Source organism: Cicer arietinum, chromosome 4 (genome assembly GCF_000331145.2).
Source record: "Cicer arietinum cultivar CDC Frontier isolate Library 1 chromosome 4, Cicar.CDCFrontier_v2.0, whole genome shotgun sequence".
NCBI lineage: Eukaryota > Viridiplantae > Streptophyta > Magnoliopsida > Fabales > Fabaceae > Cicer > Cicer arietinum.
In genome coordinates, this window is record NC_021163.2 from 58,957,047 (window position 1) to 58,982,097 (window position 25,051).

General features: G+C 29.5%; 4 protein-coding genes across 4 annotated transcripts in view; 1 reads left to right on the forward strand and 3 right to left on the reverse strand.

Annotated features, from left to right (window-relative positions):
• Positions 1-572, forward strand: part of LOC101493747 (protein NRT1/ PTR FAMILY 1.2-like) — a 3,767-nt gene extending 3,195 nt beyond the window's left edge. Inside the window, exon 5 of the mRNA XM_073367052.1 lies at positions 1-572. This exon is cut by the window's left edge and continues 20 nt beyond it. Within this exon, the coding sequence (XP_073223153.1) occupies positions 1-178 (178 nt within the window). The 3' untranslated portion in view covers positions 179-572.
• Positions 573-1,144: 572 nt separating this feature from the next.
• LOC101494068 (gamma-glutamylcyclotransferase 2-2-like) lies at positions 1,145-2,889 on the reverse strand. Its single transcript, XM_027334107.2, has 6 exons — positions 2,824-2,889; positions 2,112-2,168; positions 1,826-1,882; positions 1,704-1,744; positions 1,518-1,586; positions 1,145-1,256 (listed from the first exon to the last, which is right to left on the reverse strand). Exons 1-6 carry the CDS (start codon positions 2,887-2,889, stop codon positions 1,145-1,147), a joined length of 402 nt encoding a protein of 133 aa, XP_027189908.2.
• Positions 2,890-8,887: 5,998 nt separating this feature from the next.
• Positions 8,888-12,211, reverse strand: LOC101506311 (ribosomal RNA small subunit methyltransferase-like). Its single transcript, XM_073366912.1, has 2 exons — positions 11,779-12,211; positions 8,888-9,892 (listed from the first exon to the last, which is right to left on the reverse strand). The coding sequence occupies exons 1-2, from the start codon at positions 12,088-12,090 to the stop codon at positions 9,140-9,142; spliced, it is 1,065 nt and encodes a 354-aa protein (XP_073223013.1). The 5' UTR covers positions 12,091-12,211; the 3' UTR covers positions 8,888-9,139.
• Positions 12,212-21,058: 8,847 nt separating this feature from the next.
• On the reverse strand, positions 21,059-24,264 carry LOC101506855 (uncharacterized). Its single transcript, XM_004498500.4, has 5 exons — positions 23,929-24,264; positions 23,261-23,440; positions 22,522-22,648; positions 21,995-22,108; positions 21,059-21,385 (listed from the first exon to the last, which is right to left on the reverse strand). Exons 1-5 carry the CDS (start codon positions 24,199-24,201, stop codon positions 21,270-21,272), a joined length of 810 nt encoding a protein of 269 aa, XP_004498557.1. The 5' UTR covers positions 24,202-24,264; the 3' UTR covers positions 21,059-21,269.
• Positions 24,265-25,051: the final 787 nt, after the last annotated feature.

Genomic DNA, 25,051 nt, shown 5'->3' on the forward strand with positions numbered 1-25,051 from the left:
CATCAACAGGGGCCAATTGAATTACTATTATGCGCTACTTGCATTTTTAGGTATAATTAACTACCTATATTTTCTCATTATTTGTTGGGCTTATGGACCAGAACATGGAGAAAAACTCGAAGCTTCGACAGGCAAGGAAGATGATAAATTTGATTATAGGGAGTTACCTACATCATAGATTAGTTTCTAGTTTATAAAAACAGTGTCTATAAACACTAGGGGTGTATTTGGATTGGTGACATATGGTAGAATAGAGTATGGTAGAATAGAGTGGGATGAAATTGAATGAGATAACATCTATTTTTATAAAATTTAACTAGCCTATTTCATTTCATTCCACTCGAAACCACCAATCCAAACACACCCTGAGAAATTTTAGTAGTGCATTACAAATATGTGTTTTGTTGTGCATGTAAAACTTATAGGTTATTGAGAGAAGAACAAAGGAAAAAAAAAAAAGAAACATTTGTCATTTGTGTATCTCACTATTCTATTTACTATGCTTGATAAACAGGAATTACAATGTATACCAAATGATTACAGATGATTTTAACATCTTGCTTAAACTCGAATTGGTGTAGACACAACTATCTCAATTCTCGAGTTTGGAGACTAAGGTACGAATCCTTGTCCGATGAAGTGCCTTGGTAAAGTGGCCAGTTGGCTAGTCAAGTGACGAATGAAATGACAATCAATTGCTTTTGAAAAATGTCTTCGTGTCATCTTTGGATAACACTTCTTTTTTTTGCAATATAGAAATGGCTTAAAAGGCAGTAAAACCTAACCATAAGAAATGGAATCAAGATTTGAGTTATTTATCAGAGGTTAGATAAGTAGTGCAAGTTGTTTTCTTCCAACCAACTTCTTGTCCTTAGGGTATGCATTACCTAAAACTGCAAGTACCTTCCTCACTTCACTGGCAAGTTCTATCACCATGTCATCCTCCTGGCCTGCACATGAAGTTTCTCATCTCATTAGCATACATACATATTGTGTCTGCATAATTTAATGCAGAAGCTAGATTTATGTAGAATACCATAAGATATTCAAATGTTAAAAATTAAGTAGTTAATAAATTTCAGTTAAAGTCGATTCGAGTTCTAGATTTTCGGGGTACATTTCGCCTAAGAACTTTACCGAAGGGTTAAGACAAAAATAAATGTGTAAACAACTTATCAATATCATACATAGCCTTTTCTAGAAGGAAAATGTAGTTCCTATTGTTTCTACAAGGACCACAAGCAGTAGCTATTTGCCTGAATTGATAAATGTAAATTAGAGGATAGGAAACAAAAGTAACTACACAACTTTCACATGATAAAGGGGTTACAATTATAGTGTTTCAAAACATTTCTGAAAATTCATTTTTTCTAATTAGCTTTCATTTTCTCTATTACAATTTAAAAGGAAAGAAAATTCATAACCAAACGTCACAACAGCTACCTACATGCAGTGTAAAAACTGAAAATGTTGTTAGAAAGTAAACAGATCATAGGTACAATAAGTCAATAACATACCTAGCCACATCTTCTAGTGGAGCTGGTCCTAAGTAGTATTTGTTTTCTTTGTTATTAGTTGATGTGAATCTGCATATATTGACATGAGTTATAAGTTATTATATGTTAGGATTTGAGTGACCTTATAACTGTTAATTCATAAACAAAATTAGAAAGTAAACACAACACAAGTGTCTCATAGCTTACACTACTACTCGTGTAAAAGCATGTTTCAAAGAATCTCCTTCCTGAATAAAACCAGATTAGAAAATAAGCACCAATAAAAATTTAAAATAAAGAAAGATATACAACTTGATCATTAATTTTACCTTGTAAAAATTTACAAGAGTCTTTTGATCATATTCACATTCTCGCCGCTCCAAATACTACACGAAAAAGAGAAGGAGAAAAATAAGAACTCAATTCAAACACATTGTTACACTACATTTTAACAAATTTATAATAATAGACTCTGATATCACCTTAAAAGAATAAAACCGAACCTAACTCACTTTAAAAAAACTTCAAAATAATATCAATATTACCATAATTTTTCTATTGCGAAAGTTAATGTTAACTTATGAAGAAGATTAGTTAGTTAAATAGTCACCTCACCTGCATGGCTAATTTTTCCATTTTAGGGCCTCTACTAACACAATATGCAGCACCCCACTAGAAAAAATTAACAACAAATTTACAATTTAAAACAAACATATAAAAATACAAGATATGGTCATGCACTGCCAAAATTAACAATCGATGGTCCAAGTTTTTGTTACATTGGTTACGGTTACAATTTTATTTTTCTTTATTTAATTAAATAATTATTTTTTAAAAATAATTATATAAATTTTGTTTCTACTATTTTTTTTCGAAAAAAATAGATAGATGGACACGTAAATTCAGTCTTCATGCTAATAATAATAAGGCTAAATTACATTTGTGGTCCTTTAACTTAACTTCAGGTAACGTTTTAGTCCTTTATCTTTTTTTTTTCCAACTTGGTCCTTTATTTTAATTTTAAGTGACAATTTGATATTTTATGTTTTAAAATTTCAACAATGATATCCTTTTTTATACAAAAATTCAAAAAAAAATTCAATCAAAACTCATAAAATTAATTATATTCTTCAATATAATACAAATTTCATCAAATTCGTAATGCAAATCCTCAAATAAACTCATATTTTCATACTTTATTTGATATTTTTAGGAATAAAGGACCAAGTCGGAAAAAAAAAAGATAAAGGACTAAAACGTTACGTGAAATTAAGTTAAAGGACCACAAATGTAATTTAGCCTAATTTAACCTAATAATAATAACAACTTTCTCATCATATTCAAATCCTGGGTTCCACACCAATGAACCAGAGCCAAACACCCAAAACACCATGATTGTATATTCTATGCACAACCTTAAATAAATAAAAATCACTATCAACAAAAAAATATAGTTACAATTGAAATACCATGAATTTTGAGTTATCATAACTAATAAGGCATTTTTTTTTTTCAAAAAAAAATTGAATTTAAGCTTTTCTAAAGCGAATTGTAATTAATCACAATAAGTGTAAATGAAATCAATTAAATAACAAATGTTCTTAAAAATTGAGCTCTTCGCTATAGTTTCCTTCTCTTTCTCTATGTAAACTCTAGAATTTTCCACTCCTTTCTTTTGTTAATTAATTCTTCAACTTTGTTATAATGGCAGAAATTCATACTATATATTATATTTATAAACAAATATTTTAACATGTCAAGTAAAAATTTAAATAACAAAATGTAAATTTGTCAATGTATTTGGTGAGAAACTTAGCTCAAATACATTAACAAATAACAAAATGCATCAAACTGTCTTTCAAGTCTACCTACATAATTTAGTATATTCATTCTTTTCCTAATTATAGAATAACATTGATTCCAAATGTTCTGAATTAGGATTTGGTGTAATTCAAAGATGCGTTGAACCTAGACCTATGAAATACGTAAATAATTGAGTTAAAATAAAGCCATAACTAATGCTTTAATTAATTCAACAATTAACTCTAAATAAACTTTTGAAAAGTGGAAGCTACTTAGATTTGACTTGATATTTAGACAAGTGTTCATTCAAGGATTGATAAATGTGTAAAGGGTTTAGTTTTGAATAATTTTTTGTATTTGAGTAAAAAATTAAATTAAATTTTTGTACGAATGTGATGCTATTAATTTTCTTATGTTAAATTATTTACTCCCTTGTCCGAGTAGTCATTTTGAAAATCTCATACAATTGTAAAAAGTCTATAAATGAAAGAGAAAGTAATATATCTATTTAATTTATATACATTATTAATATCAATGTAAAAAAAAATTATATTATTAATCGATTAGAATTGTTAAATCATTATAAAAGTTTGAATTTTATCATAACTATTTTTAAAGTCATATATATAGATAATTGTAATGTGTTAAAAATGTAGATTTTTTTATACTAACATAACAATTAATCTCTTAATATATTTACTTAATTAATCACCCTTATCAACTATATATTAGTGTATTTACCACTATCATTAATATAAAGTGAAAAATATAAATTGAAAATGATGCATGTAGTATTAATTAGACAATTATAATTAAAAAATTATTAATATTAAATTGAAAATTAAAAAGATCATTTATTTCACGCAAATTATTTTTACACATAAATCAACTCATGTAGAACAGGGAGATTAAAGAAATATCAGATAAACTTTAATTTTTTTTAAAATAATAATTATTAATAATAATGACATTAATCCATTTTACAAATTATTCTCTATGAGATACTATAAAAAAAAAAAATGAATCGTACCGTGGGATCAAATTATCTACATAAAGTCGCGAGAGACATATAAATTTCTAAATTAAATTTATATCAAGAAAAAAAGAAACTTTAAAAGTAACTAAAAAATGAAATTTATAACAACACGTGTTATTTTTCAAATTTAAATTAAAAAACTTGGATACTGAAACTTAAAATTAGATAAATTTGAAGAACATTGATATTACGAAAATGAATCAATCAAAATAAATTAAAGCACACATTGTATCGTGGACATATTTTTACAGGTATTTTAAAATGAACTATATAAAACACAATGGAAAAGCAAATAGATGTACATGTTAATACTTGTTTTTCTATTAGATAAAATAAAATGAATATTTCTTTATAAACATAAAATAATAATTATTACTCACAATTTAAAGTGTTGTGATCATTCCGTTATCTATCTGTGTCCTAAAAATAAAACTTACTTAGTATTGTAAATGATACACTTGTAAAGAGTATAATACAAAATTTATTCTATTATCGCTTTTCCTTCATCTCCACTCTTCTAATATACTAATCTAGTTTTGAATAATTTTATTAAACATTATTAACACAATTCTCTTTCATACAAATGAAGCAAAATCTTAAAGATTATACCGCAAGAATACTTCTTCTTCTCACTATCTTTTAGACTAATTAAATCCATGATCTTGTACACTACATATTTTTCTTGTAATTTTGTTTCTTTTATATCAAGCTTTTTAAATTTCTTTCATTCATCTTATTATTTCTGTTTTAACATGTTAATCTTTCATATTTCTTGCATACACATTTTGTTTAACTTTTTTAGTTAACAAAATTACCATGTTTATATATTGTTGATTATTTCAGCAAAAATTTAATATTTAAGCATCTCTAAAATATTACGCAAATAATAGTTTTTCTAAATCATTGTTTATTAAGATCTTTTGTGATATATTTATTGAAGAACTATATGTAAAGTTGGTTTAAATATGTCTTTGTTCTTTGCGATTATAACATTATTTTATTTAGATCTTTGTAAGTTTTTTTGTTTGATCAACATTTTTGCGAATATAGTTTCATTTTTGCGAATATAGTTCCAATTTTTATTACAAAAGTTGTAACACCAAAAACATAATCATTTTTTAACAAAAAAAATTCAAATATAATTAAATTATAACATTTTTTTAACATAAAATTAACCCCAAATATTTCAGTCTTCTTCCATAAAAATAAAAAATAAAAACCCTAAATAAACTCCAAATGTTTCCGTCTTCTTCCCTAAATTGCACATTCTTCTTCGTCGTTTTAGTCATCTCCTTGTTGTAGAATTTCTCACGTTGTGTTGCAAGTCATAAAATAGAATAAAAATTTGAAAAAGCATAATAAATTTGATTATAGGTTCAACCTTGTCACCATGACAAATTTCTTCATCACCCCTTACCATTACTAGGTCTAAGACTAGGACTTGGACTTTCTTTTTTACCCATTTTCCCTCTACAACCAAATTTTACTCTCACGTTTGGATTTTTCGATATACTCCCCTAAAATCCTTTAATCTGCACGCTAAGAAGAAAAATACTGATTCAAAGTCAATTCTATAACCCACCATTGTCCAACAAGTACCACCAGATGGAGAAAAAAATTATAGTAACGATGAATTTGAATTTGAATTTAAATACAATATTGAATCTCAAATGGATGAAGATGTTGGTGACAATGATGAGAATTTGATGACGAAAAAAGACGCGATTTAGGTTTTTTTTAGGGAAGAAGATTGAAACATTTGAGATTAATTTTAAGCGAAAAAAAAAGTTATAATTTAATTATGTTTGAGTTTTTTTTGTTAAAAAATAGTTATATTTTAACGGTGTTATAATTTTTTTAACAGAAATTAGATTAAATGACTATTTTAAAATAAAACTATATTTGAAGAGATGTTAACCAAACAAAAAAAAACTTATGAGGACCAAAATAAATAAATAAAATGTTATAATTTCAATTACCAAAGACATATTTAAACCTATAAAGTTAATATTAAAGCATCCATGTAGGTTGCTCAAATGACATACTTTTGTGATCATTGTTTATGAAGATCATTTGTGATTTAGTTTTTAAAAAATTAAAATAAAATTAATACTAAAGCATTCCTGTAGGATCGTTCAATGAATGAATTTTCTTGAACATTATTTATAAAGACTTGTGGTTGAATTCTTGTAGAACTAGACCTTTAGACCGTGATTGAATTATAAGTCTATAAGATCTATATATCTTGGTATAATTTAGAGAAAATAAATTAAGAAAAAAATAATAATACATTCATTGAATATACTCTTAAAGTAGCAAAATTGATAAAGTAATTTCAAAAATATTTTAAATGTGCAAAATTGATAAAGTAATTTCAAAAAGAGTAGTGGAGACTCTTCAAGTAACAAAATTGAGTAAATAATTTCAAGAAAATTGAAATATTTGTGATCGAATAAAAGAATAGTAATTGATAGAATGGACAAAAAAAATCAAATACTATTTGTTTTATACAATTGCTGTAAGAGATATTACCATTGATATAATACATGTAAAGTTATGGATAATTACATCTTCTATAATTGTAACTTCTTTTTTCTTATGCTTGTAATTCTAAATATCACTTTGAAAAAGATAATAAGAAAAGTTAACCCATTTTATTTATTGTTGTCTTGATGTTTTAGCAAGTACAAAATGACATTATTCATACTTGTTAGTTTTATATCAAAATTTTACTAAAATATTATAATTATGTTTGAACAAAGATAAATATGAACATTTATCTCATAAATCTTACACGTAAGATATAAATGTTTTCTTATGAAATAAATTTATTTAATTTTTATCTTGCATATACATATTTTGGAAATTTATATATTTGTAACATATATTTTATTAATAGTTTGATTTTCTTAATTACTTTCTTGAAATTATTAAGATTTATAGTATTTTATTTTTTACAATTGTAATAAACAAATAAATATTTTCACTTCTTTATATGTATATTTTATTTATAGTTATTTAAATAAAATATATTTATATGATTTATAAATTTTTACTTGAAGAAATTTATTGTTTAAAGTTCTTTTAATATTTGGAGTACTATTTCATATGATATATATTTGATATGATATAGAACAATTGAAAACGTATTATTATAAACCAAAAGTTTGTAAATTATAACAGAACTACATTTGACAAGATCGATTGAGTCATTCTGAATCTATTATGATTCAGAAAGCAGTTAAAAATTTATGTGAACATATATGAATAACCAATATATTCTTCAATCCAATGACTTTTGTGCATTAATAGTTTCTAAATGAAGTTTACAGTTTGAGAAAATGAATCTCTCACATTTCTAGAATCTATATAAGTTGATATTTATGAACTAATACATTGACATGATTATGTGAACCATTTAAATATTTTACGACTTGAATTGATACATCACTAGATGGACACATACATGTTTGTTGTCAACTCTCAATCAGAAACTTGTGAGATTATTTTCTCCACTACTTTGAGTAAGATCTTATTTTCTTCATTTAATAAGTATTGTACATTATTAGAATTGATATTGAACATCCTATAACATATACTCATGCACAAAAAGGGACTTGAATGACCATTATTTAGATGTGTAAAGCTTATTACATGACCAATACTTATGAGATCATAAGTGTCAATTTCTACTTGGGAGCATTCAATCTTGTATGTTGATATATTGATTTGCATCAAACAAACAAGTTATAACATATAAGTCATCCCCTTAATTTACACTTGAGTTTAGGTTATTTGCCTAATATTCTTCATCTAAGAAAAATTTTCGAATGTGTTGTATATATTGCAATTGCTCCAATTAATGCTCTAAGAAAGAGTCTAAAAGAATATTGAGAATATATATTGGATATGAATCTTCATCTATAATAAAGTATATTGAGCCAATAGTTGGAGATTTATCTATATCTTAGGTTGTTGATTATCATTTGATGAATTAATATTACCAATATTAAAATAAGTAGTTGAAAAGGATTACTGAAATATATTATTATATCATATTGATTTTTTTTATAAACTAGTGTGAACCAAAAATTCAAAGGATAACATTTGTAAAGTTTTGAAAGTCAATTATTAGTTGTTAATGCTCCAATCAAAATTGAAGATTAAAATCTCATCCATACATAAAACATGGTATATTTGTCAGATTCAAATATAAAAAGTACACTTGGTTGTTTCTTTGATTTTCACGAAATTAGAATTTGCCAATAAAAATGCAAAAACGACTGACGTCCGAATAATTGGCCACTAAAAGTTATTGAGAAGTGTTTTATCATCTAACATAATATTAATGAATTTTCAGCCGTTCTTGTTTTTTTAAACATTTTGTTATTAGTTTTATTTGAAGTTTTATTTATTTTCATGTCATTTTATAGTCATTATAATAAAGAAAATGACCTTTAATCTTTTTTATGAGTTTGGATGTTTTGCTACTAATCTTTTTTAACTAGACACAATTTTCTTCATGTTTTGATGATACATGTTAGGAACAAACTCTCGGGAAGTTGCATAGATCCTCCTCATAAAACAATACAAGAATAATATTCAATCTGTCTCTACAACATAGATTATATCGAATGGTATACACTTATGAAGGAGCTCACCAAAATACAATGCAGAAGTAGCAAAAACATTTTATCTGATAATGATCTCTCTAGATAAATAAAATAAAAACTAACTTAGTAGAAATACTAAAATCAACTGAAACAGTGAAGAAATATATATTTGTGAAAATGATAAAATAAAATCATGAAAAATGAATGCCAGCTTTGTTAAAAAGAGAAAGCAAGTATAGGAATTCCTGCAAGGAGAGTTTCGACGACCTCTTCTCTTCAAAATCTCCCTCTTTCAGAACACCTAAAACCTTATCTTTGAATTCGGATTGCACCTCATCTGCACCTCCGTCCTCCACATCCATCTCATCATCATCATCTACTCTGTCATCATCCATCTCCATACCTTGATCGTCACCAAAATCTGTGAAATCGGAGAAGTCCACTTTGGTGTCTGTTTCCTTCAATGAACCTTCTTGCGAGATTTTCAGTGCCTGCACAGTCTTGTAATTATTTTCAAGCAAAGATATCACATTCTTTTGCCTGAAGATTGCGCCAAGCGTTTTGTTCTTTCGGTTAAAACAAATCCTTAAAAATCCATCCCATTCCTTTTGGTTAACTTCGATACGAGGCTTTCTAGGCTCAATCCGTACCACAGAGGAGTCAACCTTTGGTGGAGGCCTGAAATTGTTTCTTCCAACTTTAAGGAGGTGGGAGATTCGAGAATGGAGTTGAGTGTTCACCGTAAGACGACAATAGAGTTTGTCGCCTGGCTGAGCAACCAATCTCATTGCAAACTCTCTCTGGAACATTATGATTGCACACCGAAATGCAGGCTGGTGGTTTAGTAACTTGAATGTGAGAGGAGAAGATATTTGATAGGGAATATTTGCCACGCATATGTCAAAATATGGAAGTTCAGTTTTCAACACATCACCTTGGATAACCTGTAATAACCATAAAAGATAAATTAAATTTAGATGCTAAGTTTAAAAAACCAAAGAAAAGCAAAATTATCTCTTGCTTTGTGGAAGTTGGGATAGTTGGAAAGGCAAAAAGAAACATACAATAGGATAAAGACTGTCAAAGCCACTTGATGCAAATCAATTAATCAATATAGCATACTTAAAACACAATACAAGACATTGCCTCATATCATACCTACTTTTTTGCCTGCATGTAAACAATATCAAAAATGCCAATTCTTTCCAAATGGTATTCAAAAGAAACATGAATGTAAGGTTAATGCTTTTTCTCTCTTTTTTTGAAGAAGCAAAAGATATTTTATCAAAAACCAATAATGGTACAAGATGTACCAATACAGTGTTACAACAAGCCATGAATTCATCACTGACCCAATAATACACCTTCCCCCCCACACTTATTAGTATCATGTCATCAATCACAAATATGTTATGAAGCTAAATCCCAAACCGAATCATGAATAAGAGAAAACCGGCAACATTGAAATCACAATATGTTAATGCATTCTTTTCTAGCCAGGTAAAAGCAGAAAGTGAATTGAGATAGAAAACCAAACCATGCTAAAAGTTCAGACATTTACACATCTGGCTATGACCGTATTCAACTATATTATATATACACACAATAACTTTTAGCCATTCAGAAGCAAAGATGAAGTACCGCACACAAGCATTTTAAAATCTTAAATATTGAAGCCTCTAACTCCTAAAATTTTGATAGTCAAATAATCTCTATACTGAGAGTACTACTTATAGTCTGTCCTTTTGGCTAAAGAGATGATTAAAAACCCCAAAAGTTCTCCACAGGTACTCATTCACCTGAATCCTAGAAGATTTCTTCACACAAAAAACACTCTTTTCATGTGACTTAACTTGTTAGGAGCATAAGCCCAAAAAAAGAGTTTTAGCCACATGACTAGTCTATTAGTGGAAGTCCTAACCTATGTAACACCCAAATTGAAAACGTGTTTGTGTCTGATAGACTGATACAAGTCGGTGGACAGCGACACACATGTCGTTACATTCAATCACTTTTATTTTTCTAGTGCATTGTTTATATTCACTTTTGGAAGAACCAAAGTTGTTCTAAGGACTTAAAATTGATTTCGGTCAACATTGTCAATTGCAAATCGCAAAAAATAGCAGTTTGCTCAAATTCTGCTATGCTATAGCACCACAATAGCAGCTACTTAACAACACTTTTGCACTATATAGTGTATCGCAGGACAATAGCAATTTCTACAAATTCCGCTATGCTATAGCGGCTATTTGACAACACTGATTATTGTATGTTGGGGACATATAGCTTTTGAGGCTAAACGTGATTTTTACAATCAAATTCATTGTTCAACTCACTTTCACGTGAAAGTATACACACCTAAATAACTTAAGCTCCCTTTTAACAAAAATCAACTTTAGCCGCACTAGAACAAAAACCACGCTTAGTGTATGTTTGTTTGGTATTATCAAAGTGAACTTGTCAGAATCACATTGGGCCATCGTGATTTTATAAAGCCTACAACTTGTAGCTTTTGAAAATTACGGCAACTCACTATGATACCAAATATGCACTTAAATTATTAGGAGAATCTACACATGAGTATCGTGTCTATTATTACAATTCTAGAGCCAATTAAATAAACAAGTAGTAGTGTCAAAATAGCTATTGTACCTGACTAATAAACTTAAGTAATTAACCAACTAAAATATCTAATATCTATGTCAATGTTTAATAGGTCCTAACACAAATCCATATATCTCATGAAGGTTTACAATTTCTACCATCCAATCAAAATAAAAACACGTACAAAATATTCCAAATTATAATTAAAAAAAAAAAAAAAAAAAACATATAGTGTGAGGCGGGTAGAGGGGGTCCCTTGAAAGCGTTTATGAAGCTCAAGAACCATACGAGGATCAACTTCAACAGCAATAACCTTCTTACCAGCATCCAAGAGCTTCTTAGTCAAATTACCAGTACCAGGACCAATTTCAAGTACAATATCAGTGGTTTTAATACCTGATTTCTGCACAATAGTATCAACAAGCAAAGGATTCTTGAGTATATGTTGACCTTTGGATTTGTGAAAAGTAATTCCACTTTGGTATGGTGTGTGTTGTTGTGACTTTCCCTTTTCCTTCTTTATCTTTCCTCCTGCCATTTTTTGTTAATGTCAGAGAATCCACGGCAGAGTATGTTGCTTGTTGGTGGCTACCGTCACCGATCAAACTCGAATCTATTGAAAACCTAATTTAGACCGTTAATTAAGTTGAAAAACCTAACTTTAAAGATTTCATTATTTTTAAACTAATCTATAAATAGATAAGATATATTTTTTATAATAATAGTAATATTTAAATGGAGTATATTCATTATAAAACAAAAATTAAATTAAATATGAGTTTAACTCATAAACTTATATATTAAAGTATATATTGTAAATGTCATATCTACAATAAGTATTCCTTCTATTAAAATAAACAAATAATTTGTAAAATTTAATTTAATTGGTAAATATAATATAAGTAAGTTGTATTGCGTAAAAAAAATTTACCATTCCAAATATAAATGGATAAGATTGGAAATTTTAACACATCTATTCGGTTATCAATATATATATATATATATACATTTATTGTTTAAAGAACATTTTTATCCTCCTTTAATATTTATAGTATTTAGTGTATATTTAATGTTCTATATTTTTTTATTAGAAATATATTTATAAAAGTATTCAAAAAATAATAATAACAAATAAGTTCATTATTTATTTTTAATAAATAAATATTAATTATTATTTTTATTTTTAATATATCATAAGATTTATATTTTTTTTATTCTTAATATAATAAGTGATTTCAAATACAAAACAAGTATATATATCCGTACTTCTATCCAATTTAAATTAAACGATTTTCAAATTATAATCAAAACTTTTAAGATGGAATTAATCATAATTTCTATGATAAAAAAATTAAATTATGTATCAATTTTTTTAAATATCTAATAAAATTCTAGTTAGTTTTTTTTAAGTTCAAATCTTTATCAAGAAAAAAAAAAAGTAAAAAACAAAAATCTAACACTTACACTTAACCCAATTATTGATTTAGAAATATGAAGACCAAAATCCAAAATTTACTAAAACACTAATACTGCATTTAAACTTTTTATTTATTTATTGATGTATAATGCATATTACTAGCTACTACATATTCTATATTTATAGTTCTGTATAATAAAAACAACAGCTACATGTCTTGAATAAAGTCAATATGCGGTCAAAGTAAATTATCCGGGTCGTACTAAAACATGCTTAATATACGTGCTTAAGAACTTATATTGATCAAAAAAATCTACCACATGCTTAGCAACTATATGAAAATGGAACCACTGAATTCAACTCATGATTGTAAACTTTTGAACTGGCATCATTTCATTACATCAAGCCAGTGAACAACCAAAGTATTACAACTTACTTATAACTTCTTCTGCATTTCCCAGCATTTATTGGGTTAAGATAACAGCCCATTTTCTATGAATATCGACGGGACATTTATTTTTCTTCAATGTGTGTTTGATTTGGCCAACTCGAATGTCTATTTTAGGTTAAAATATATGTTTAAATTGGTCAATTCGAACTAAATTCACGTCTGAATTGACAAATCTGAATATATATTTGAGAACTATGAAGGGAAATAAATTGTCATACAGGTGGACTTGCAAATTTAAAGCAAGTCATAATAGAGATGACAAACAGTTCAACTGAAAAATTAATAGAGGTGAGAAACATGTAGGTCTGCAAATGAGTAGAGTTTAATCAAATTTAATTAAACTCAATTCATAAAAAATGGTTCAAATATTAATATTTTTCAGTTCAACCTCAAATGGATTCAAGCGGTGATCAGCCCAGTAGCTCGAATTTAAAGAATCAAAAGTGCACAAATACAATATCACACCTCAAATTTGTAGCAAATTATTTGGATTTGGATCATCTACCTTTTAGACAGAAAAGGTAGCTTTAGTTAATATCTTAAAGAAAAATATAAGCAAAATCTTGAAATATTTTGTTTAACACATTCTTAATAACTAAAGATTCATATATTCAACCAAATTTGAGGCCTAGTATATGACAATACATATATTAATACAAATTAATGTCTTAAAAGGAGTGTGTTAAATAGTATTCCTATATTACTAAGATTCCTCTATTTTAAATGTGGTTTTGCGACAGTACAATTGCATACAGCCACATAAACTTCAAATAACTTAATGTTGCAGACAAAATCATAATTTAAAACCATGACTTAGTGTGCTAAAAAAAACTGTTGAAGAATCGAGAGAAATTAGATTTTATTCTCTTTTATTTTATATTATTATGTTTATTTTTATTCTATCATTATTACTCAGTTTTACTATTGTAATTTCTTTTCCTATATAAACAGTTTAGGGCTGTAATAATAAAACATAAAAGTATTTTGTCTTTTACTTTCTTCATAGTATCAGAGCTTTAGAGTTGCTCTTCCAATAAAATTGGGTCCTATTGTTATGGCAGTTGTTGTGGAAATCGAAAACAATCTTTAAAATCTCTTTAAACATTTCAATTAATTTCCTTTCAATATTAATTATTAATATTATATATATTCTTTTAAATATTTTTTTATAAAACATGATTATAACATTCAAGTGGTATGTACAAAAAAAAAAGTATACGTATTAGTATTATTTTATACAAAGGAATTTGCATAATAATTAAAAATTTAGTAATATTCATATAGCAATACTTATAACAATAAGGCTTTTATATATAACTATTAATCAATTATTATTCATTAATATATAAATAAAATTTATTTATTTTGGCCAAATTTTTGCAAGTATAATACTAATCCCATCAAGCTTGTAAACTCTTTTTACAACCAAATTTGAATGGTACACATTATTTCAGGTGTGTATGTTAGAGGTTAGATGTGCCAGTTGTTTATAACTTTGATTTTGTTTTTTCAACTTTATTTAGAAGACTATTCATGTTATGTAAAAGTCCACATATATTTTAAAACTCTCATTTTCTTTTACTAGACAGTTATCAAAACTTCGTTTTTTTTCACTTATTTCTAGTTTCATCATTCTTTATCTACTCCTATTCTAGATGTTTCTTCAGACCCATCTCTTGCAAAACTATATCAACTTATGCAATTAGGTGTAAAAGATTCTTATTATTTTTGTAATAATTGCTCTTCACGTTGGAGTAACATTTAATTATTGTGAGTTTTTATGTTATTTTTTTACAAATTTATAATTTTTTATAAGTTAATTAAACTAGTATTTAAATTTATATTTTTTAATGTTTTATTTTTTTTATTTTTATCTTTATTATCTTAGTTGAAAAAGTTCAAATATTAATTAAAAGTATTTTTTTTATTATTTTATTATTTTTTAACTATTTTAATAATTAATTTTATCAAACCTTTTAAATTAAGTGCAAATTCACCAAAGATGGGTGTTTACTTCCTCCTTGCAGTAATTCCATCGTAGTCATCGACGACTCTGTTACACTCTACGACCTCACTCTTCCACTCACTTTAAACCCTGGTAGAAGGAGAAGATATTTTGATAATGTTAGGGTTTGAAAAAAAAAAGGAAAAAAAATGGAATGTTTTATTTGGCTAAAAATCAAAAGCAAAGATATTTTGATTTGGGGAAATGAGAAGTCAAATGAAAAAAGAAATATGAGGAAGAGAAGTTTTTGTGTGCTCAATTTTGGGAGAAGTGAAATTTTTCCTTAAGTCCTTTAGCTACAATTGTTTTCCCACATTTGTAAGTAAATGATATATGTACCTACGTCAATAACTGTAATAGCTAAAAGTGACGTATGTATAAGGCAATTTTCTTGTAGTGTCTGGTTAGGGTTATGTAAACCTTTCCACAACCATTAGGGTTTGGCTCTCTAACCAACTGAGCTACCACAACCATTAGGGTTTGACGCTCTAACCAACTGAGCTAAACCTAATGGCACACAATACCCCATGGAAGGTAGCCCTTATGGGTAGCGGCGACAACGACGATGGTTTGGCAAAAAAATCAGACGTAGTCAACAACCCTGACAATTTAGACAGCGCCATAAGTGGCAGTGGCAGCGGCCTAAGCAGCCAGAATGGTTCTTCCAACTTTTTTGGCCATGAGGGAACTTCTAATACCCTCAAGGTTGAAATCCAGAAACTAAATGGAAAAAATTATGTCGAATGGTCCCAAACCGCAAGATTGATTTTAGACGGTAAGGGAATATATGGTTTCCTAACAGGAGAGGTGCAAATGCCTGCCACAACTGATCCAAAATACAGGTTTTGGAAATCTGAGAACTCTGTTATTATTGCTTGGTTGCTTAGTAATATGGAATCAACAATCAAAAAACCTTTTATGTTTTTGCCTACTACCAAGGAAGTTTGGGAGGCTGTCAAAGAAACATATTCTGATATTCGGAATTCTTCTCAAATTTTCGATCTCAAATCACGATTGTGGCATACCAAACAAGGAGATAGTATCGCTACCTATTACAATGAGTTGATGACACTATGGCAAGAATTGGATCTCTGCTATGATGATCATTGGAAGTGTTGTGAGGACAGTGTTCTGTTTCTTAAGAGACAGGAGAACGACCGTGTATTCATGTTCTTGGTTGGGCTTAATAAGCGGCTTGATGAAGTCCGAGGCAGAAGAATGGGGAAAATTCCATTGCCATCACTTCGGGAAGCATTATCAGAAGTTAGAAGAGAAGAAACGAGACAAGGTGTTATGATGGGCAAGTCACCTTCTGTTGGTGAGGTTGAAAGCTCTGCCCTAGTCACAAAAAATGAAGACGGGAAGAGCGCTGGCAAGAAACCATGGTGCGAACATTGCAAACGTCCAGGGCATACACGTGATACATGTTGGAAGCTTCATGGAAAACCTCTAAATTGAAAAAAAAAAAAAAGAAAAAAAAAAGAAACAAAGGTCATGCGCTCGAAGCTGGTACATCTGATCAAGAGAAGCAGTCTCCTTCAAGCCCATCTCATTTCACCAAGGAACAATTAGATCAATTGTACAAACTTCTTGAGTCTCAAACTTCTTCTTGCTCTATAGCTCAGAGAGGTAATTTTCCAAATACTGCTCTACTTAGTGTCACTCCCAGCCATACTTGGATTATTGATTCTGGTGCTACTGATCATATGACTGGGGAGTCGAGTCTATTTTCTTCTTATAGCCCTTGTGCAGGTAACCACAAAATTAAAATTGCAGATGGCTCTCTTTCAGCCATTGCAGGGAAAGGTTATGTTATTATGTCACCTAAGTTAACCTTAAAAGATGTCTTACATGTTCCTAATTTATCATGTAATCTATTATCCATTACTAAATTAACAAATGATATAAATTGTCAAGCTAACTTCTTTCATTCTCATTGCACTTTTAAGGATTTGAGCACTGGGAAGATGATTGGCAATGCTAAGGAGAGTGGAGGACTCTATTATCTTGACAATGGACTCGACTTTAAAGACCAACAAAAAACAAGTACCTGCTTTGAATCTATTTTTGTTTCTTCTAATAATGATGATATTATGTTATGGCATTTACGGTTAGGACATCCTAGTTTTTCGTATTTGGGAAGATGATTGGCAATGCTAAGGAGAGTGGAGGACTCTATTATCTTGACAATGGACTCGACTTCAAAGACCAACAAAAAACAAGTACCTGCTTTGAATCTATTTTTGTTTCTTCTAATAATGATGATATTATGTTATGGCATTTACGGTTAGGACATCCTAGTTTTCCGTATTTGAAACATTTGTTTCCTAAATTATTTTCTAAGAAGGATCCATCTTTATTTCATTGTGAAACTTGTGAATTTGCTAAACATCACCGTTCTTCTTTTTCTGCACAACCATATAAACAATCAAAACCGTTTGCAGTTATTCATAGTGATGTTTGGGGTCTTAATAGAATAAACACATTTTCTAATAAAAAATGGTTTATAACTTTTATTGATGATCATACTAGAATTTGTTGGGTTTATTTATTGAAAGAAAAATCGGAAGTTGGACAGGTTGTCAAAAATTTCTTTAAAATGGTGCACACTCAATACCAAACAAATATTCAAGTCTTCAGAAGTGATAATGGTAAAGAATATTTTAATATACTTTTGTCCGATTTTTTTCTTGCAAATGGGGTTGTTCATCAAAGTTCTTGTGTTAATACACCCCAACAAAATGGAATTGCAGAGAGAAAGAATAGGCATCTCCTTGAGGTTGCTAGAGCTTTACTATTTGCAAATAAGGTTCCAAAATATTTGTGGGGTGAAGCTGTTTTAACTGCATCATATTTAATCAATCGAATGCCATCTAAAGTTTTAGATTTTCATACACCTCTTGATGTTTTTCGAAATTATTTTCCATTGACTAGTGTCTCTGCTGATTTGCCACTAAAAGTTTTTGGTTGCACTGCTTTTGTTCATGAACATAAACACCTTGACAAACTCGATCCACGAGCAATAAAATGTGTGTTTACCGGTTACTCTCCAACTCAGAAGGGGTATCGGTGTTTTGAACCAAAATCAAAAAGAATTTTTGTAACCATGGATGTTACTTTTGTTGAAAATCAACCATTTTTTAGTGACATTCATCTTCAGGGGGGAAATTTTAAGGAAGATTCATCTTTTACTTTTGAAAACATCATTACTTTAAGTGATATAGTGTTGTCACAAAATTCTGAGACTTATATTGATGCACCAAAAGAAAATGCCCAAGAATCCATATTGAAACTCAATCCACTTATGAATGAGGTTTCGACAGATTCAGTGGCGACAATTTCAAATGAAAATCACAATGATCAAATTCTTGATCTCAATAATAATAAAGGACCACCTGAAATGCCACAACATAATGACTCAGATAAAGAGACACAAAGCAGGTTTACTACAATTGACCCTACTTTGAAGGGAAATATCTTTGAAAGAAGAAACCATAAACAGAGAAATGAAGGACCCATTCTCCGACCCTTCCAAGATTCTGAACCAATAGATAATCCAACACATCATCTTGATACAGGTAAGTCTTCTTCTATTCTTAAGAGTCATGTCGAGTATCCTGATTTAGACCTTCCTATTGCAATTAGAAAACCTATTAGATCATGCACTAAATATCCTTTGTCTAATTATGTGTCATACTCAAAATTGTCTTCTTCATTTGCTGCATTTACCTCTAAGTTGTCTACTGTAGAAACTCCAAAAAATATACAGGAGGCTCTAAAAATTCCAAAGTGGAAAGAATCTGTTCTTGAGGAGATGAGAGCTCTTGAGAAGAATCAAACTTGGAGAGTCATGACATTACCTACAGGAAAGAATACTGTTGGCTGTAAATGGGTATTTACTGTGAAATATAATTCTGATAACACAGTTGAAAGATACAAGGCACGCTTGGTTGCTAAAGGGTTTACTCAGACATATGGCATTGATTACTCAGAGACTTTTGCTCCCGTTGCCAAATTAAACACTATTAGAGTTCTCTTGTCCTTGGCAGTGAATTTAGATTGGTCTCTTAACCAACTTGATGTAAAGAATGCTTTTCTGAATGGTGATTTGGAGGAGGAAGTATACATGGATAGCCCACCTGGCTTTGAAGATAAATTTGGTTCAAATGTGTGCAAACTTCAAAAATCCCTTTATGGTCTCAAGCAATCTCCAAGGGCTTGGTTTGAAAAATTCACTCAGTCGGTCAAAAGGCAAGGATATATGCAGGGACAATCAGACCATACTCTGTTCATGAAGTTCTCTAATGTTGGTAAAATTTCAATTTTAATTGTATATGTAGATGATATTATTCTCACAGGAGATGACATTGTTGAGATGGAAAGATTGAAGAAAAATTTGACTAAAGAATTTGAGATCAAAGATTTAGGCGCGCTTAAATATTTTCTTGGTATGGAAGTTGTTCGCTCAAAGAAGGGAATTGTTGTTTCTCAAAGAAAATACATCCTAGATCTCTTGGAAGAAACTGGGATGAGTGGGTGTAGACCAGCAGATACTCCTATGGAATTAAATGCTAAACTTTGGGAGAAAGGCAGTGTTCCTGTTGAGATTGGAAGATACCAGAGGTTAGTCGGCAAACTTATTTATCTAGCCCACACTAGACCTGACATCGCTTTCTCTGTGAGTGTTGTAAGTCAATTCATGCATTCTCCCTATGAAGAACACTTGGAGGCAGTTTATCGAATCTTAAGGTACTTGAAATCCAATCCTGGAAAGGGTTTGTGCTTCAAGAAAACTAATGACAAAGAAATCTCTATATTTACAGATGCTGATTGGGCAGGATCAATTACTGATAGAAAATTCACCACTGGATATTGTGCCTATGTTTGGGGAATTTAGTTACTTGGAGAAGTAAGAAATAAAGGGTTGTTGCTCGAAGCAGTGCAGAAGCTGAATTCAGAGCAATGGCTCAAGGAATCTGTGAACTTTTATGGATTCGTAAACTCTTGGACGAACTGAAAATGAAAGTTGACTCACCCTTAAAATTGTTCTGTGATAGCAAAGCAGCAATAAGTATAGCTCACAACCCTGTACAACATGATAGAACCAAGCATATTGAGATTGACCGTCATTTCATAAAAGAAAAAATTGATGTTGGAGTTATATGTCTGCCATTTGTGACTTCCAATCAGCAAACTGCTGATATCTTGACAAAAAGTTTGGCAAGACCCAATTTTGAGCGACTTATAGCCAAGTTGGGCATGACAGATATCTATGCACCAACTTGAGGGGGGGTGTTGAAGAATCGAGAGAAATTAGATTTTATTCTCTTTTATTTTATATTATTATGTTTATTTTTATTCTATCATTATTACTCAGTTTTACTATTGTAATTTCTTTTCCTATATAAACAGCTTAGGGCTGTAATAATAAAACATGAAAGTATTTTGTCTTTTACTTTCTTCAAAACTTTCTTCAAAAACAGTGAGAGTCGAATACACTCTTTGTCCCTCTACTAGACACCTATATCAAATGAAATATGATGTCCTAACTAATCTGAACTCACTATTGGGATCAGCATGTAGTTCTACCAATTGTCAAATTTGTCGAAAAAAGTATTGCCAAGACCTACGAATCACATCAAACTGTCCGACTTGATATTTTTCCAAAAAAGACTAATAAAGACTTATTTGCTATCAATCCCCTTCACACGATGAATCAATCAGCCAATGCCCTTTGAAGGAAATAAAACTATATGATTTAGTTCTCATACAATATACATGAACATCTGAGTTTCCCTAATGAAGTATCAAATCCAATGTTGTCATGACTTTGATCAACCAAACTTATTGTTGGAATTTGACAGAATAGGAACCAGTGGCTGGATCTTGGACTGCTTTAAAGTTGTCCACGCTCATCCCAAAGCGGCCCAAGAGAGAGTTGCCCATATCTTTCAGTTTTGCTGCATCAAAAAATACTTTTGTCTAAGCAAATGATGATATTGAAACATAATATACAAAGGGTCCCTTGAATCGAAATTGAATATTAAGTACATACAATACAGTATTAAGAACTGATGAAAGAATATCTTAACAAGGCATCGATAGATTCAACTGATGAAAGAATATACTTTAGAAAAGGTCTGTCTCATTTGACTAAACAAAAGTTGGAATTCACTTCACCCTATGAACCACTTGGGAACAAGTTAATAATATGAATGGACATGAAACTAAATGTATTGAAACAAATATAGTATTTACAGTCTTCTAACACATGACTACTATAAATATGCTGAGAAACACACAGCAACTGTTATTAAGTGCGCATTGTATGAAGTCATTAAGTAAATACACATTGCAACAGCTTAATCTTTTAGGTGAGTACAAGGTTGTCAAACTCAAAGAGTCTATGCGACTGATAAGAGTTTACTTAATATACAAAAATAATAGTTAAAACATCAATCATAGTAAATAGTATCCAAAAAATTATTACTGCGTGCATAGTAAATATTCAACATTCTAACTTAGGAATGAGGCAAACCACAATAACAAAAGGACAAAAAAAGATTTACCAATCATTTCTTCTTTCATCTTTTCCCTTTTTACTGCAGCAAGGGGCTCTAATCGGCGAATGGATTTCCCAGCTTGATCATTTGAGGGATCAATTTCTAAGATCTTTTTCATATCTGTCAATTAGTGAAAGAAAAAGCTCGGTGAAGTAAAAAAACCTGGTTATGATTCTTATGAATGAAGAAGAAAACTTGCAAGAATTCAAATGCTATTAGTGTGCAAAACACAAAGTCATGCATATTAAAAGCAAAAATAAAAAAGTTATCACATTAACCACCCTGAGATTAGCAATTATTATTACAATCACCTTACACCCTTCTTATTTAATAAATTACAACTCCCTAGCTAAGTGACTCGCAAAAGGAAACAGAATGCCCTCAAACAAGGAAAAGTGTCAAGTAAAAGGATGGTATATAAAGTAAAGATTGCAGATATAATTCACAAAGACAAAAAGTGTCAGGTTTAAGAAGTGAAAACCTGAGAGGACGTTGGTATAATTACCCCGCCCTATTATAAAATTTGTACTTACCAGCAATGGCTTCTTCAAAATGCTCAAGCTTTTCATGGGCCTCTCCTCTTCTTACCAAAGCTTTGACATATGTTGGATTCAATTCTAATGCTTTTGTGCACTCTTTAACTGTGTTTTCATATTTTCCCTGAGGTATGTGTCAAAGAAAATAAATAAAAATCAACTCAGTTAATGACAAACAAAAAAACACAAAGGTGATGTTAGACTCTGTACCACAGCAGAGCAACTTAATTTGGAATGAAATTATTAAAATGTCAACATGTATGACTAAAAAGTAAAAACCAAGGTAAAAATGAAGAATGAGGTGTCAACGTAAAATGGTTTAGACAAACGTCCAATCATATTTATATTCTTGTCACATGAAAAAATCATTTCATTAAGTCTGTTTATACTGTATAAAATGGTGAAATGTGATTAGAAATTTGTGTTTGTTTATTAAACTCAATTTTAATTAAATATAATTTACATTGACCAAAAAAAGTTTTTTAATTAAACAAATAATAGCACTTAATGTTTAGTTTTTCATTCTTCCCGGTTAGTATGTAAGAAAAATTGTAGCCTTTCAAATGAATTCAAACATAGAAAGGTCAAGAACCAACATAGACCACCAGGAAGAGGCTGTCATCAAGCAAAAACAAATAGAGATTAAAAGCTCGTCTGGTTGACACGTGTGAAAGACACAATACACAAATGTGCTAGCAAAAGCTATTGCCATTAACAGCACAAATGAATGCCATACCATTTTCAGAAAGCACACACCACGGTTTGCATGGCATATTGAGCGTATTTCCACAGAAGAAGGCATGTCTGGCGCAACTTGTAAAGCCAGTTCATATTGTGATAGTGCCTCTTCATACTTTGCATCGACAAAAAGTTTGTTCCCTTCTACCTTTGCTTCATTTGCTTGAATCAATGCTACCTGTTGAATTAAACATAGCACTCAATATTAATACAGCTCAGCAAATTTAATTTGAAAAAGCACACGCACAATCACACAAAAACTAGTTGGTTTTTTAATGCTTCAGCATTGTTATAACCTATCCAAATATACATTTAGTCAATCAAAAGGGTAATGTTTTAAGTAAACCTTCAATTTGGTTCATAAACTGCTGTTCTCACTCCTATTTGATTCCGAACTATATAAATATAACAAATAGTCTCTAAACTATTATAAACTCATCAAGTTAGTTCCTCAGTTACCTTCAAAATAAGTATGCAAGTATATAAAATTTCTGGTGGAACCAATTGCAATCAAATGATTAAAACCGTATCTAATAGTATAGATAAGAAATGCTCCACTATGTAGTCAAGTATTATTGAAGGAAAATTGGAGTAACCGCCAAAAAATAATTGTAGCACTCAGAAGAAAACGAAAACGTAAACTAACCAAACCCTAATTTTCGGAACCTGTTTCAATTCCTCATCGTTGATCGAAGCCTCGTCGGAAGAAATGATTCTTCCAGGATCACTCTTCTCCTGCTCTTGCTTTATCCGGTGGTGCTGTTGCTGAGGATGATCCTGTTTTTCCTGTTTAATTGTTCCGTCGTCATTACCGTCGCCGTCGCTGCCAACATCGGTATCACTGGCGGTTTCAAAGCCGTCGGAAGCATCGTTGTTTGTACCGGCGTTGGAGGGATTCGCGTTTCGATCCTCAATCTCCTGCTGCCCGATTACTACCATCTTCTCGAAGGTTTGCTGTCAAATGATTCGTTTGGATGAATATTTAATAATCAAGTCACTTTACCTATATTTTTTTTTTCTGATTTTAAAAATAATAATATAGATTCAATTATTTAACAAGAAAAAAAAAATCAATAAATATACAAGATGTAAAAGCATATTTATAATAGTTTTGATGTTATAGTATTTTTAATTATTTTAAATTCTGTTTATTTTATTTTTTAGAATAAAAGTTAGTTTTATTTTGACATAATTTTTCACTTTAAATTAAAACACATAGTGATTTAATGATTAATAGTGACTTTAAATTTACATTGTGAGATATAAATTGTGTCTAAACCATCCAATGTTATAAATGCGTTATGGTAGAGATCATGATGTTATAATTAATAAATTGTAAAAAATTGTATGGATCATTTAAAAAAAGAATATTAATATTTAAGCTTATATAAATTAATATTGTAATTTAAAAATCTAATTAAAAAATTTAATCTAAAAGACATGTTAATACACTTTAAAATTTAAAAATTATATTTTGTTAATAAACACATGATAAAAATGAAGAAAAAAAATTACAGAGAAAGAGAAATTAAATAACGAAAAAATAATTAATGTTATGGAGGTTTTTGTTTAAGTTTGATAAATGCTAGAATTTAAAATCATCTGATATTTCTAACATATAAATAATTGATTATCATATGAAATACACAACTCCAAAAATCATTAAATTAAAAGTAACATAAAACACACATAATTTGACTTTCTAATATTCAAAATGCCTTTTCCATTTAAATTAAATGAATTGTTGCTAGCTAAATATAGATTAAATTTTTATTTTTATTTTATATTT

Bases quoted from the DNA above. Each gene is read 5' to 3' on its own strand.
- LOC101494068 (XM_027334107.2), bottom strand. From the start codon at position 2,889: ATGGTGTTTTGGGTGTTTGGCTCTGGTTCATTGGTGTGGAACCCAGGA. The intron at 1,745-1,825 runs GTAAAATTAATG...GGTTTTATTCAG, and splicing joins CTCTTGTAAATTTTTACAAG to GAAGGAGATTCTTTGAAACA. The intron at 1,257-1,517 runs GTATGTTATTGA...TTATCAATTCAG, and splicing joins CCACTAGAAGATGTGGCTAG to GCAAATAGCTACTGCTTGTG.
- LOC101506311 (XM_073366912.1), bottom strand. From the start codon at position 12,090: ATGGCAGGAGGAAAGATAAAGAAGGAAAAGGGAAAGTCACAACAACAC. The intron at 9,893-11,778 runs GTTTTTTTTTTT...TGGTTATTACAG, and splicing joins CTACCCGCCTCACACTATAT to GTTATCCAAGGTGATGTGTT.
- LOC101506855 (XM_004498500.4), bottom strand. From the start codon at position 24,201: ATGGTAGTAATCGGGCAGCAGGAGATTGAGGATCGAAACGCGAATCCC. The intron at 22,109-22,521 runs GTAAGTACAAAT...ACTAATTGACAG, and splicing joins TTTTGAAGAAGCCATTGCTG to ATATGAAAAAGATCTTAGAA. The intron at 21,386-21,994 runs GTAAATCTTTTT...TTTTTGATGCAG, and splicing joins GATGAAAGAAGAAATGATTG to CAAAACTGAAAGATATGGGC.